This window comes from Myotis yumanensis, unplaced genomic scaffold, assembly GCF_028538775.1.
Source record: "Myotis yumanensis isolate MYYU_CA2020_CCGP unplaced genomic scaffold, mMyoYum1.0.hap1 SCAF_11, whole genome shotgun sequence".
Classification (NCBI taxonomy): domain Eukaryota; kingdom Metazoa; phylum Chordata; class Mammalia; order Chiroptera; family Vespertilionidae; genus Myotis; species Myotis yumanensis.
In genome coordinates, this window is record NW_027223762.1 from 57,065,262 (window position 1) to 57,079,930 (window position 14,669).

General features: G+C 50.0%; 1 protein-coding gene across 1 annotated transcript in view; it reads right to left on the minus strand.

The window, feature by feature from the left end:
* Nucleotides 1-1,386: 1,386 nt before the first annotated feature.
* Nucleotides 1,387-14,669, minus strand: part of ACOXL (acyl-CoA oxidase like) — a 110,945-nt gene continuing 97,662 nt past the window's right edge. Inside the window, 1 exon segment of the mRNA XM_070428328.1 lies at nucleotides 1,387-1,629. Within this exon segment, the coding sequence (XP_070284429.1) occupies nucleotides 1,387-1,629 (243 nt within the window).

Sequence of the window (14,669 nt, forward strand, 5' to 3'; positions counted from 1 at the left end):
TCCACGGTGCAGAGGGCTCTTCTAAGCAAGGCACCCCTCCTCCCAGCGAGGGCGCCCGAGCTGCTCTGACTTTCCTCCCTAATGGAGAGGAGCGTCTAACGGTCCTGTCATGTAGTTACCTGTCACTGTCTCCGGGGTAGGAGGGAAGTGAGTGCAGTTGGCTGGATGCAAGAGGAGGGAACAATGGCAATTGGAGGCAATCCAGCCTCCATGTGCCCCCTCCCCCCAGGACTACAAGTCACATGAGCTGTGAAACTAGCCATGCACGTAATAACACCCAAATCAGCCCTAATTTCTACTCAAGGGCATAGATGTCTGGTTCTTAAAGACTGCTCATTATTAAAGGCAAAACAAAGGACCTGAAATTATATACACCCCCATACAACAAGCATGCTCACATGGAGCTCACGGGTCCTAGGGGAGACCCTGGGGCCCACCTACATGCCGGTGCACAGCTGTAGGCAGCCCGACCCTCAGGAGTGGGACGAGTCCATGGGGGAACCAGGGAACTGCCCTGTCACCAACCGGCTGGGAGACTTGGGGAAAATCCCCACTCGTCTAGGCTTCTATTTCTCCCATGCTTACTCATGGCTTTCTTTTTTTCTGAATATTAAAGCTATGCACATTCCTTGTAGAAAACATGGAAAGCCCAGAATAAAATAAAGAGGAAACCATCATAGATCATTTCATTGACAAAAAGCAACTGCTGTTAATATTTTGAAAATTTTGCTTCCAGGCTTATTTTATGCATACTGATCCTTACTTTTACACTTTGGGAGATAATTAGAGTGTACTGCACACACAACTTAATTTCTAGATTTTTAAAACACATTTTAATTGGTTTTTAGAGAGAAAGAAAGGGAGGAGAGAGAGAGAGAGAGAGAGAGAGAGAGAGAGAGAGAGAGAGAGAAACACTGATGTGCCTCCTGCACCCCACCTACAGGGGATCCAGCCTGAAACCTAGGCCAGTGCCCTGACGGGGAATAGAACCGCTACCTTTCAGTGCACAGGACGACACCCAGGCAACTGAGCCACATCAGCCAGGGCAATTTCTAGCTTTTTGTAACCCAGCATTAAATCATGACCATCTTTCTGTGTTATTAAAAGCTGCCTGAGTATTACCTTCATGGTCATATAATATTCCATTATAGAAATGCATCATAACTGAGTCAGCCTGTTCCCATGGCTACATTGCTTCCAATTTGTATACTATTGGTAACAGAGGGAAGCATCTTTGTAACATGAAATGTTTGGTGCATCTTGGATTATGCTATTCAGATGAATTCTAAAGGTCCTTGTCATATGTTTACATTTCACTTTCTCTGGAAGTGAGTGCATTGGCTGGATGCAAGAAGAAAAAATCAACATCCAGTGAGTGTGAGCCCGTCAAAGGTGGCAGCTGCTCCAGGGCTCCAGCTGGTGGCTGTCATGTGGGCCAGGAGCCAGGGTGCTGCTGGACTGCCCGCTTTTCCAAAGAAGCCGGAAACCCACAGTCTCCACGGACGCGGAAGCACTGGCAGCAGCGGTGCACTTGCCCTTCAGGATGGCGGGCAACCTCTCCGCAGCGGCCACTCTGCCCCGGGGGACCGTGGCATTTCCGGGCATGAGCAGCGCCGTGGCCCCTTTAGGCTGCTGGAAAGAGGCTACGATGCGTGTCCGAGGGCCACACCACAGAGTTTTGTATCTTGCACCAATTTCACAACTCGGTTGTTCCCTCTCTCTGTTTCTTCCCACACACGGAAACGGCCACGGCGCCGACCTCTAAGTCCAGCTAGTGTCCCGAAAGCAGAACCAGAGGCCTGTGTGCTCCTCCTTAACAACTCGCCCCCCCGTGTCCAGAAATCAGGCAAGTTAAAAGCACCCGTGAAAGCCTGGTGCTCCCGGAGACAGGCCCCTGGGAAGCGGGTGGCTAGGGCCTCCAGGGGCTGAGGCTCGGCTGGAGGCCGGGAGGCCGGGAGGAGCAGCGCTTCGAGAGCAGGTGTGCACCACGCCATCCTGTTCGCACATGGGCCGCACGCAGCTCTGACAGCAATCACAGCGGGCCTCCAGAACGAGAGAGAAGAAAGGATTCTGCACACCCAAATCCCTGGTCACAAAGCCCACGGAGGTGCCTTTTATGCCTCTGCCATCTGTCATTGTAAACTTCACAACAGCCCCTGCGCCTCGCGGTGTGGATGGTCCTATGGGGTCACCGGGAGCGGCTCAGACCCCTGACAGCAGCACAATGTGCGCCCAGGTGAGGACCGGGAGACAATCCTGCCAAACAGACTCGAGGGGTCAGCGGCTCAGAGAGCAAGAGCCACTTAAACCCTCTAATTGGAAATAATTCCGAGGTTTTCAGACATGACGTAGTGACAATAAGGTGCAAACACCGGATTAGTGACCTCCGAAAGACAGCGCTTTTGTTCCGTCTTTGTCAGAGCAGGATTTCGCCCTGTGTTTTCAAATTCCCATCAACTGCCCTGTGTGAATTTGAATTTAAAGTTTACAATTTAATAACGACCAGGGTTAGCTCCTGAGTTCCCTGTTCCAGGTCAAGGAGCAGGACATATGTGAGGGACTTGGGAGGGGCAATACCGCACGGAAAGTGGCCAGCCAGCATTTTCCCTCTGGTCCTTCCCATAGGCAGCTCACCAAATGCACACCTTCAACTGCTGTCCCAGGGGGAGAAGCCTATGCATTCTCAGTGGTTTGGGTTTAGTTGTTGTCTTTTTTCTTTTTTCTTTTCTTTTCTTTTCTTTCCTTTTCTTTTCTTTTTTCAGAGAGGAAGGGAGAGGGGAAAGAGATAGAAACATCAGTGATGAGAGAGAATCATTGATCGGCTGCCTCCTGCACGCCCCACACTGGGGATCGAGCCCCCAACCCCGGCATGCGCCCTGACCAGAAATCAAACCATGGCCTCCTGGTTCAGAGGTCGATGCTCAACCACTGAGCCACGCTGGCTGGGCAGTTGTTGCTTTTTAAAGCTGGTATTGTCAAGGACCTTAGCCCTAGACGAGTTTTCTCATTTTGTTTTTCTGTTATTTTAATATGCTATAGAATTTCACTGAGCTTTACAAGCAACATAAAAGAAAAAAAGGTTTCTGAAAATGAGTCTGGACCTGGTTTGGTTTGAGAGGTATAAACATTTGCAAAACTCAATATTGAAACAAAACCAATTTTTAAAAGGCACCTTGTTGCTCCTGGAAGCCTTACAGAATCCACTGCTGATTTTGGTCCAGTAAAGTGACAGTTCCAGCATCATGTCCTGCTGGCAGGACAGATACAGAGCAGGGGTCCCGAATACCCAGACAAGCCCACCGCTGCTTCCTGGGGGCTCTCGTGCTGGGCTCCCTGCAACGTGCTGGACTTGAACACTCCCCCAGCTACAGAGTGGAGGAGCTGGACTTGAACCCAAGTCTGTCTGTCTGTCTGTCTGTCTCCAAAGCTCCCAGTCTTCCAGCCCAAGAGGAAGGCGCTCAGAGGCCCCTAGCCTTCCGCTTCCTTGAGTGAAATACACACTGATGTCCTCCAAAGAGCTGTGAGCAACCTGGGGACAGTAAGCGTGCCCAGCCCAGCCAAGCTTCATGCCACTCGGGGAGCCTGAGTGACGGACGCCCAGCCTCTGCAGCTGGGGTGGTGAGGGGTCTTCCCCGAGTCTTTACTCAGGAATGCAAGCAGCTGCTCAGGTGACAGGCTCACGTGCACACGGAAATGGAAAGCTTGCTTTCCTGGTAAAAAACAACGTGTGAAACCAGCTGCAAAATTGCAAATAAACGCAGGAAGTGGGAGGCGGGGTCTGGGGCCAGGCGGGCTGTGTGAACAGGACTGACTTGACTAAACATCCTTGTGGCCAAAGAAAGGCTTCCCGGGGTTTCAGAAGCTGCCTCTTCTTGTTTTTTTTTAGGGGGGGGGGGAGGGGGGGAGATTTTCAAATTTACTTGGTTTAATCTTGTTTTTTGTTAATTAAGTAAATATTTATTGTTGAAAGTATTACATATGTCCCCTCCCCCCTCCATTAATCCCTTCTAACCTGCCCCCACCCGCGACCCAGGCCTTCACCTCCCTATTGTCTGGGTCCGTGGGTCCTGCGCCCTCTTTGGGAGGGTCAGACCTAGCATGGCCCCAGAGTCAGGAACCCGAGCGCGACCCTCCCGACAAGCTGAGCTCACACACACCTCAGCGTGGGTGTCGCTGGGCACCAGGCACCTGCTGAACTCACACCTGCAAGAGGTGAGGAGCAAGACCTCAGTGCCACCACCCGTGCTCCTGCTCGCCGAGCCCCCGAAACCAGAGTCCGCACGTTGGAAATGGAGTCAGCTTTCACCTCTGACCAAGCCCCAGCCATGGAGGCCTCGGGGTCAGCAGCAGCTGTGAGTCCTCCGCCTGCTCCCTGAGCCCCGGTCTGTCTCTCTCCTGCTTCCTGCAGGTGCACGCCTGCCCCGGCCGGCCGATGCCTCCTTGTCACAGGGCTCTGATGAATAGATTGTCTGTGTTTTCTTTTCGCATTCCTTTTCATGGCCTGGACTGTGTGCCAGCCACCCAGCTGTGCATGTCAAGTAAAATGTATTGGGGTCGGCGGATTCTCACATGGCACCAAAGTGCACAGCGCGCAAAACAAAGGCCACCCAGCCACAGCCTGCTCACTCTAGAAAGCTCAGCGGGAGCAGCGTAACGGCCGCGAGCCCGCACCTCCAAATACCCGGGCACACGGCACCATTTCGCGTCATGATGCCATTCTTTCTCTCGCTCTCTTTTACATTTTTTAAGATTTTTCAAAAGTAGTTATGCAAAATGCTTCTGTTTTTCATCTCTCTGTGCCAACACTAACATTTTACAAAGCCCAGCAGATAAAATCAGCTCAGGTTGAGTATATCCTGAACACGAGGCTATAACTGATTCAGCTCGGCAATTTGACCTTTAGCTGCCGGGTAGAAGTGGAGACACGTGCTTAGAGAAATGGTGAATTTCTTTTTATGTTCTCTACAAAGGGCCCACCCCTCCTCAAGCATGTGAGCTCTTGGTAAAGCAGCAAATGCTTAAAAACTGCAGGAAAATCTGAAGGCAGCTTCCTGTTTCGCCCGCGGAGAGAAGAGGGGCCGTTTCCACCTGAGCTGAAGCAGGGGGAGCGCAGAAAGGGCCACGGAAACATTCTCTGCCTGCCACCGTGATATCTTAAAGAAGTGGCATTTGCATTTTGTTCCAGAACTAAATAGAACGAGCTCAGGCCGTAGGGAAAGTACATGTGTACAGCCCAGCCCGGAGTCCGCCTGTGACACCTGACATTCTGTGCTGGCTGAGAGTGCCTTTCTCCCGCCTGCTGGCGAGGGTGCCCTCCTAGCCGAGGACAGATGTGGCTGCCACGCCTTGTGAAACAAATGCCACGCAGCAGACCGCCACCGCAGGCTCACACACCTGCAGGTGACATCACCGGCTCTAGCTCACCCCAGAAATCTATTAACATGCAGAAGCAGGTGTCATCAAACCAAAACCCACTCTTAGAAAGCGTTTACCTCATCCGCCTGGGAGTGCAAATGACAAACGAGATGCTGAACTTCCATTCACCTCCCTTGCCCGACTCGGGCTCCCCGGACACCTGGCCCCTCGCGCCCCAAGGACTCCGTATGCAGCCAGAACGGAAGCTTGCAGAAAGCCCGCTCCCTGGATATTGCATATTCCTTTGTTGCAGGGAATTCGGTCTCTTTAGCAAAAGTAGTTGTCATAACCAGGTCAGTCTTCACTAATTTCTTGACCCTGAAACGACTTTTCTCTTTGCATCTGTGACTGGGCAGATAGAAGGTACTCAGTATAGGCATGGAGCTCATTTCTTAAAATGATGTATCTAGGATTCATTTCAAAATACTTCAGCAGGAGGTAAAGGGCAGGATAGGGATAAACTAAAATTGTCAAAATTTGATAATTCTAGAAACTGGGAGGTAATTGGAAATCCACTATGCTATTCCCTTTTGTGTTTTGAAATTCCTCATAATAAATATATTCTTATTTCTTAATATATATTTATTGATTTCAGAGAGGAAAGAAGAGGGAGAAAGAGATAGAAACACCAATGTTGAGAATCGCTGTTTAGTTGCCTCCTGCATGCCTCCTACTGGGGATTGAGCCCGCAACCTGGGCATGTGCTCTGATTGGGAATCGAACCAAGATCTCCTGGTTCATTGGTCAATGCTCAACCACTGAGCAACACTGGCCAGGGATAAGTATATATTTAAATATGTAGCACTATTTCCAGCTGTTGGCCAACTCCTCTTCCCTCCCTCCTTCGTGAGAGAATCCCACTTTTGTTCATGTGGGTCACCTTCCTCCATGGACCCATTGTATTCACCAAGCCCATCAGTCACCCCAATTCTCTTGCTAAGGACCGCCTCAGCAGCGGGCAGGTGGTGGAGCTGGCCAATGAGTGTTGAGGGGAAGTCCCTTGACAGGTTTCTGGAAAAGAAGTTTCCATGCTGCTACAAAGAAGAGGAAGGGCTGGGTGGGTCCTCTTCTTCGGATAAATGCTGCTGTGTCCGCATGCGACAGCAAGACCCTCAGCAGCCATTTTGCGACCATGAGGGAATCAGCCAAAATCAAAACCAATCTGCTGAGTGTGACAGAGAGGAAAGATCAAAGCAAGCCCGGTCCTGGAGGGTGTCACCAAGCTACCGAAACCACCTCTCTGAAACGGCCTCACTTCAGGAATCATTCAGATACTGTTTAAAGCAGGTGAGCCAGGGTTTCCTGTTACTCATAGCTGAGCGCATCCTACCCGACGTAAAATCACTGTTCAGTGAACCAAAGAAAGAACAGGTGAAGACAAAAGAAAATAAAGAAGACTAGAGAGAATTATCCAACAGTCTTAGCAGCAGCACGAGTCTTAGTAAAGTCAACCTTGTTGTAATTTCAGGCAGGGGCTGATATTTACATTATCCATGCCCCTAGCTCACAGGGTCTCCTCTCTCTTATTGAGCAGCACACAGTTTATATTTTACTTCTCTGGAAGCCAATCAAACCCTTCCCTGTATCTTCTCTTGTCAAGTTGCTCTTTGATTTGTTTGCAACATTTTCTCCAATGGTATCTCAAAGTTACAGCTTCATCCAGGTTAATGGGGGCTCCCAGGAGACTGGAAAGTGCCTGGTCTTTATAAAACGGCTGTGTGGCCTCGGACAAATGCCTCACCCTCTCTGAGCACCAGCGCCTCCATCTGTAAGACAGTGATGTCCACTGTAGGGGCTGGGAGGGTTGAACGGGGAAGCATGCAGCATGTGGTCTAAACGCAGCGGTCGCCAACCTTTCGGACCTCATGGACCACCAGAGGTCTGCAGACCACCGGTTGGCAACGGCTGGTCTAAAGCATAGTTCACGGCCATTTCAGCCACATCAAGACCAGCTTTAAGGTCAGGGGTAACTGTTGGCAACTGGCAGAATCACTGATTTTTCCTCTACCTTGTTTTCAGGGATACAAAAAAAAGTAACAAGTATCAAAGAAGAAACAACAGAATTTTATTTTTTAGGCAGTTTTGTCTCCCACACCTCACATTTCTTTTTTCCCCTACCTACTCTGATCACAGAGGACATGTGATTAAAAAGAAGATGCCAAGAGGTACCCTTCCAAACAAAACAGGCAGCCCCTGGAGGTCAGTCAGCTGCCTCAGCTGGAAGAGAGCGCCTCGGAACACAGGCTGGGCGCTCCAGCCTCTCCACGTGAGGCAGCTGAGAGGAGCCATGGTCTCAGAAGCCTCGACCTTGCCCCCACCCCCAGCAGGGCCACCACAGTCTCCGCCCTTTCCCAAGGGAGGACAGAAAACGCATGAAGCCTGGTCCCTCCCGGATCACTGGGAGCGGGGCCACTCCCCAGGGTCCAGCAGGTGCTCTCTAGACTCTGCCACCTGGGCGGCCTTCCACGGTTTCTGTCACATCATCCCACCACCTGAAGTCTCCTTCACACTCTTCCATAAACCTACTCTGCTCTTACGGAAATACATCTATTTTAGAAGAAAGGTTTCCATCAGCATCGCCTGCCCTTCCAGCCCACAGGCTGTAGTCCCTGCCGATGACCCCGAACAAGCACCCCGCCCCAGGGCTGGGCTGGATCACGGCTGTGAGCCTCATGAAACCACCCCGGGTCCCCAGAGGTGTTGTTGCCACACTTTGGGAAACACATCTTCTGTTGGGAGTCAATGACCTGAGTTCGAATCCCCATGTCCACCCGGTGTAAAACCACACGTCCCACCTCCTTCCTGAGCCTCTGCCGGAAAGGTCAGGTACACAGGGAGGGTCATGTGGGAATTGTAACCACGGGGCCAATTCTACCCCCTGCACCACATCTGCCTGCCAGTCTCCTGTCCCTCCTCCAGCAGCTGTCTCCAGCCCACCAGTGGACGACAGCACACACACCCGCGCACAGGCCCGCACACGCACACGCATGCCCTAGTTCACTGACACTCCCTTTACCACCTGCATCGTGCAGTGTTCCCACCGGTCCCGGAGGCAGACGTGTACTTAATCTCTATCACGTCATGACAGACACTCAATAGGAATGAACAAAGAAATGAATTTACATTCAGTTGGAATTTTTTAATGTCCCAGGTTTTATTTCTTTTTCATTTTAAGATTTAAAGAGGGGAGGAAGGGAGACTGAAATAGGACAGTCAAGGCAAAATAATCAATTACCTTCCAATTACCTGTCACACCTTGTGGATTATCAACGGAGCAGGACCTGCTCCTGTGTGTCTCCAATGACAGCCAAACCAGGGGTGGAGATGGGCGGGCTTCCACGGGGGCCTGTGAGCCTGACTGTGGGTACGTAGCTCCAAGTCGCTGCACAAACCGCAGAAGTGGGCTCTGGGAGCTGCCACTCAGCATTTGTGCAATTCACCAAAAGCGATTTAATTCTATGTTTAGACAAACAAGCAAGCAAACAAAATGGAACGAAAAGGTTTCCGGGGAACACTGGAGCTTTGGCCAACACAAAAGCCAAGCCAGCACATGCCAACCCTACAGATGGACCCAGGGCAGCACCTCTCATCTTGGCACTGGTCACAGTGGGCCGATGGATGTGCCTGCAGACGGTAAGCAGCATCCCTGGCCTCCACCCGCGGGATGCCAGCAGCACCCTCCCCTGAGTCGGGGCAGCCAATTTAAAGCCACTGGACGAGAAGGGTGTAAGTAAGTAAACACTAGATGTGTCTGTCACCTCTTTCAAGAGGCCAACCCGATGAGAGTGGATGGGTGAGCCTGGGTTCTGGGGGGAGGAACGCTGTAGACATTGGGCCTCCGAGCACCCCCTCACCATGGGCGCTGCCCAGCTGGGCGCTGTCACAAACAGAATGAGCCCCTGTGACAAGCAGTCGTATCCACCTTACAAAAGGCGGGGGAGGGGAGAGGGACACGTTTACTTCGCTGCAGGGCACTCTCTCAGGGAGCAACCGAGCAGAAGATGGTGTGACACCTGCCACATCTGCCTCGACGGCCAGGGGCCAACGTGGAGCAGCCTTCTCACTGCTTAGTCGCTGGTGACATTTGCAAACAGCTGCACCCACCGCCTGGGTCTCGGGCCAGTCCCTTTTCCAGATGGATGGCGATGGATGAGATGAGCAGGGCTTCCTGGAACCTGACCTCAGGCACCTGCACCTGGGAGCTCGCTCCTCAGAGGGGAGCAGGCCAAGCCCACATGTCAAACCAGCCCCTACGGCTCAGTGGACCACAGACTGTAGAGCCGGCCCCACAGCCCCTGGCAGCCCTTAGAGCAGCGGTTCTCATCCTTTGAATAGTGACCCTTTGGGGGTCAAATGACCCTTTCACAGGGGTCGCCTAAGACCATCAGAAAATACATCTATAATTACATATTGTTTTTGTGATTAATCACTATGCTTTAATTATGTTCAATTTGTCACAATGAAAATACATCCTGTATATCAGATATTTACATTATGATTCATAACAGTAGCAAAATTACAGTTATGAAGTAGCAACGAAAATAATTTTATGGTTGGGGGTCACCACATGAGAATCTGTATTAAAGGGTCGAGGCATTAGGAAGGTTGAGGACCACTGCCTTAGATGCCCCCCCCGCCCCCCCCCCCCCCCCCCCCCCCGGCAGCAGCCCTGTGGTGAAGAGAAGGTCAAAGCCAGTTGCCTCTGGCTGAACCGCCTCCGCCAAGAGGGCCTCACTCAGGCACTTTCCATCTGAAACGTCCAAGGTTGATGGAGGCCTGCCTGCACCTGTGAGTGGGTTCACATCAAAGCCTAGAAAGACCAGCGCGTCACAGGGGTGCAGTTCCTCTAACATGCCCAGTTAGGAGAAATGCCAAAGTGAGCAAAACCATAAAATCCATGCCCGGGGCCGGGAGTGCAAACACAACATAATTCCACCTGCTGAATCCCCAAAGCACGTGGGCACAGGATGCTCAGTGTGGCCTCAGACAAGGTGGCCTCAGCTCCAGGAGTGGCCAGGCTCCCCAGCCTTAGCGCTCTTCAATTCAAGTTCACTGAGATGTGGTCCGATTACAGTGAAGTTCACCGGTTTTCGGTGTTCCAGTTTCATGAGTTTTGACAAACATATACAGCGGTCCCCCCTTATCACAGAGGACACATTCCAAGACCCCCCAGAGGTGCCTGAGACTGTATACACTGTTTTTTCCCCACACATACATACCTGTGATGGTTTAGTTTACAGATTAGGCACAGCAAGAGGTGAACAGTAATGAATACAATAGAGCAATTGTAACAATATGCTGTATAAGTTACATGACCGTGGCCACTCTTTCAGGGGGTCCCTTGCTGAAAGCTCAGTGCTTTCTGGGAAACAGGTTGCAGCCCCTGGGGACACGTGCTGCTCGTGTCTTCCACCCACAAATGCAATGCCCTTTCCACCTGCGCAAGCCCTCAGCACACGCCGTGGCAGGCACTTTTGCAGTGTGCGGTGCGACAGCAAATCTAGCATGAATTTCTTTTTCCTTCTTCACAGCTCCATGATAGAAGGTTCATTCTTACCATAGATCTTAGCAATCTAAGCAAGCAACTTTTTCTTTCCTTATTAAATTGAGGGTTTCCATCTTTTCATCTATAGCAAACACTGTATGGGTTCTCTCTGGCATATCCTAGTTACCAACATTGCTACTCCTGCACTTTGGGACATTATCAAGTAAAATAGGGGACTTGCCCACAGCACGGTGACATCACAGCACCGATCTGATCACAGAGACAGCTCCCAGGTGGCGAGTGGGTGGGGAGCATCTACAGCTACAATGCAGAGATGCCGCACAAAGGGGTGTCTCACGTCCCAGGCAGGACAGAGCAGGACGGTGCAAGATTCCATCACACGACCTGAACAGCATGCAATTTAAAACGTATGAATTGTTTATTTCTGGAATTTTCCATTTAATGTTTCATATCGCACGCAGTTGACCACAGATAAATGAAACCATGGAAAGCAAAACCACTGTACAGTCATGTAACCACCACACTCAAGATTTAGAATATGTCTATCACCGCCCCCCCCAAAACCACTCGTGACACTTTCTAATAACCCCTCCCCCTGCTCCAGTCAACCGCTGATCTGCTTCCTTCCCTGACCTTCCCTTTTCCAGAATGTCACACGGATGGAATCACACAGCGTGCACCCCAGTCTGGCTTCCCTCTCTCAGCCTACCATCTTTTTACTGTGGAGGAAACCGGGCGGATCAGCCACCATTTATCCATTTCCCGGGGAAGGGCAACTGGGCTTGGTTTCAGTGTGGGACCATTCCGTGTGGGGCCAGCCGCTGTAGTCATTGGAACATGAGTCTTTGTGTGGGAGACATTTTCATGTCTCGGTGTCGTACTCCCCAGGAGTGGAATCACTGAGTCGCATGGTCCGGTACCGTTTAACCCCATAAAAAACCACTGGGTGTTTTCCAGAGCGGACTTGGCCTTCCCACCAGCAGTCTATGGGAGTTGGACTTACTCCATGTGCTCACCAGCACCCTCACACTGTCAGGTTTGGGGAGTTCTGTGTTTTGTTATTGTTTGAAGAAATTGTTTGGGGTGTTTTTTTTTTTGGTGTGTGGTTGTTTTTTTGTTTTAAGCCATTCTGATTCATGTGTAATGGCACCTCATCGCGGTCTTATTTTGTGTTTCCTTAATGATCTTATGATATTGAGCAGCTCATGTCTCCGCTGGCTGTTTACAGCTCTTCTTCAGTAAAGTGTCAGTTCAAGAACTTTCTGCCCATTTATTAACTTCCTTTTTCTGGTAAAGGGCTGTACGAGTCTTACACATATTCTAGACACTAGTCCTTTATCAGGTACATGTTTTGGAACTCTTTTCTCCTGCTTTGTGGCTTGTCATTTAGTTCCTCAGCAGTGGTTTTCAAAGAGCAGATGTTTTTAATTTTGATAAAACCCATTTTACCAACTCTTTTTGCTCACAGTGTACGCTTTTTGTGTCCAAAGCAATCTTTGCCTGGCCCAAGGTCACAAAGATTTTCTGCTGTCTTCTTCTATAAAGTTTTACCTTCTACTTTCGACCATCGCCCATTCTTGTTTGTTGTTGTATATGTTATAAGGTATGAGTTAAGGGCGTGGGTTGTTTTTGTTTTAATGGATATCCAATTGTACCAATACTGTTTGTTAAACAGATTTGTGAGTTTCCATTGAATTACCTTGGCACTTCTGTTGAAAATCCATTGGTCATTGATATGTGGGGTCTCCTTCCAGACTCTCCTCTCCTCCACTGACCCATGTATCTGTCTTTGCACCAATAGCACACTGTCTTGATTGCAGTTTTACAGTAAGTCTTGAAATTGGACAGTGTAAGTCTTCCAACGTGTTCGTGTTCAAAATTTCAAATTTATATTTACATATAAGTTTTTTAATTAACTTGTCATTTTTTGAATTAGCTTATCATTACATAAACCACTTAAAATTTATATTTGTTTTAATTTGGGTTTGTGGAATCTCCAGAACAATTTGAATTGGGTGCCTTATCCTTTTAAAAGTAAAGAAGTGGTCATTTTTTCAGAGGTATTATAAAAGAAAGACTAATCAGTTCCTCCCAGGCTCACCCACACAGGATGGCTTTGCCGACTGGCCCTGGCTCTGAGGGCTAGGCTGTGGAGTCCACAAGTTCTGATGCGGAGGTGTGCATGGGAGGACTGGGGAGAGGGGCAGAAGGGAATGCAAACTGCCTCTCCAATCTGCTGCCTCAGACAGAAGGGGAAAGACATAGAGTTGAGGTCTGGCCTTCAAGACCTAGCAGCCCAAGACCTAACAACAGAAAGGAGCATCTTTCCCTGACAAATATTTGAAAAGGCATTGACTTCTAGCCATTGGACAGCAAGTGGGAATTCACTAACGCAGAAGAACGAGGGGAAGTTAATTCCTCAAAGAAAAGAGCAAGAGCAAGGGGTAGGGAGGAGGGAAGCCCAGGGCTGCTTAGTGGGAGGAGATGGGTTGGGATGAGGTCTGGGACCACATGCGGAGAATCCGAATTCTGAGCTGTGGACACAGAAGCCCACGGAAGCTTCTGAGGGGGTGCAGGGAGGCATGATCAGATCTGTGCTTGAGAAAAATCCCGTTGGTGACCAGCAGGAGCTTCCCTGAAGACGGTCCTGGGGATGTGCAGCAGACATGATGAGCGGGTCTGGCTGGGGAAACAGCCAAGAGCCTGGACCAGAAGGTCCCTAAAGGACAAGGCTACCAACATGATACCAGACATGAGATTAAAAGTGATGGAGAGGCACGGGATGACACAGCCATCTCCTTACTCCCCTGGACCCTGAAAGCACCTACAACTCAGCCAGCACATTCACAACCCCAGGCTGAGCTCTGTCGTGATCACTAACAACACAACCTTGGCCCTCAGAAACGTCACTAGCCCTAGCCAGTGTGGCTCAGTTGGTTGGGCATAGCCTTGTGCACCGAAAGGGTGTTGATGGGGAGTGTAGGAGGCAGCCGATCAATGATTGCTGTTTCACTCTCACATCCATGCTTCTCTCTCACTCCCTTTCCCTTCCTCTCTCTCTAAAAATCAATAAAAAATATTTTAAAAAAGAACATCACTAGGTAAGAGCATATCACTCAAGACATCCATGAATATTCATATTCTGCTCTCCGGGGACAATATTTTGTATTAAGGTCAACTAAAAAAATGCAACCTTTGGAAAGATGGCTTTGCTATTAAGATTTTGCCACTGGGGTTGAATAAAATTCTTGGCAACCCCATGTATAAATCTGTGAAGCCTGAAAGAGAGACAGATGGAACAGTCAGCGGAGAACCCCAGTGACAGAAACAACTATGCTCTGGAAGGGGAAGAAAGGGCAGAAAGGCATCTTTGTTTATTTTTACAAAATTTGGAGAACACAGTCTCCCCCAGCTGTCTCCGCTAGATCAAACCAGCTGCAAATGGGAGTCGAGAGGGGTTTGCCAACACTCAAAATCAAAGTCCAACGGGCCCATGGCCTGTTTCTTGTCTTTTCATCCCTTGGGATGTCAAGATGACAATTTCATTTGTGCATTGATGCCGCCTGCCCATTCAATAAGCGTCTGATTCATCTGTGAACTCCAAACCCTGCTTCTAATCTGAATCAGAGCATGAAGGCACCACCCGTTCACTTCCTGGTCAGCCCTCTGAGTTCTCACAAAACCAGCACGGAAGGCAGTCTGGGGTGACTGTTCAGTCTCGGACCCACGTTTATCCACCAGCTCAGGG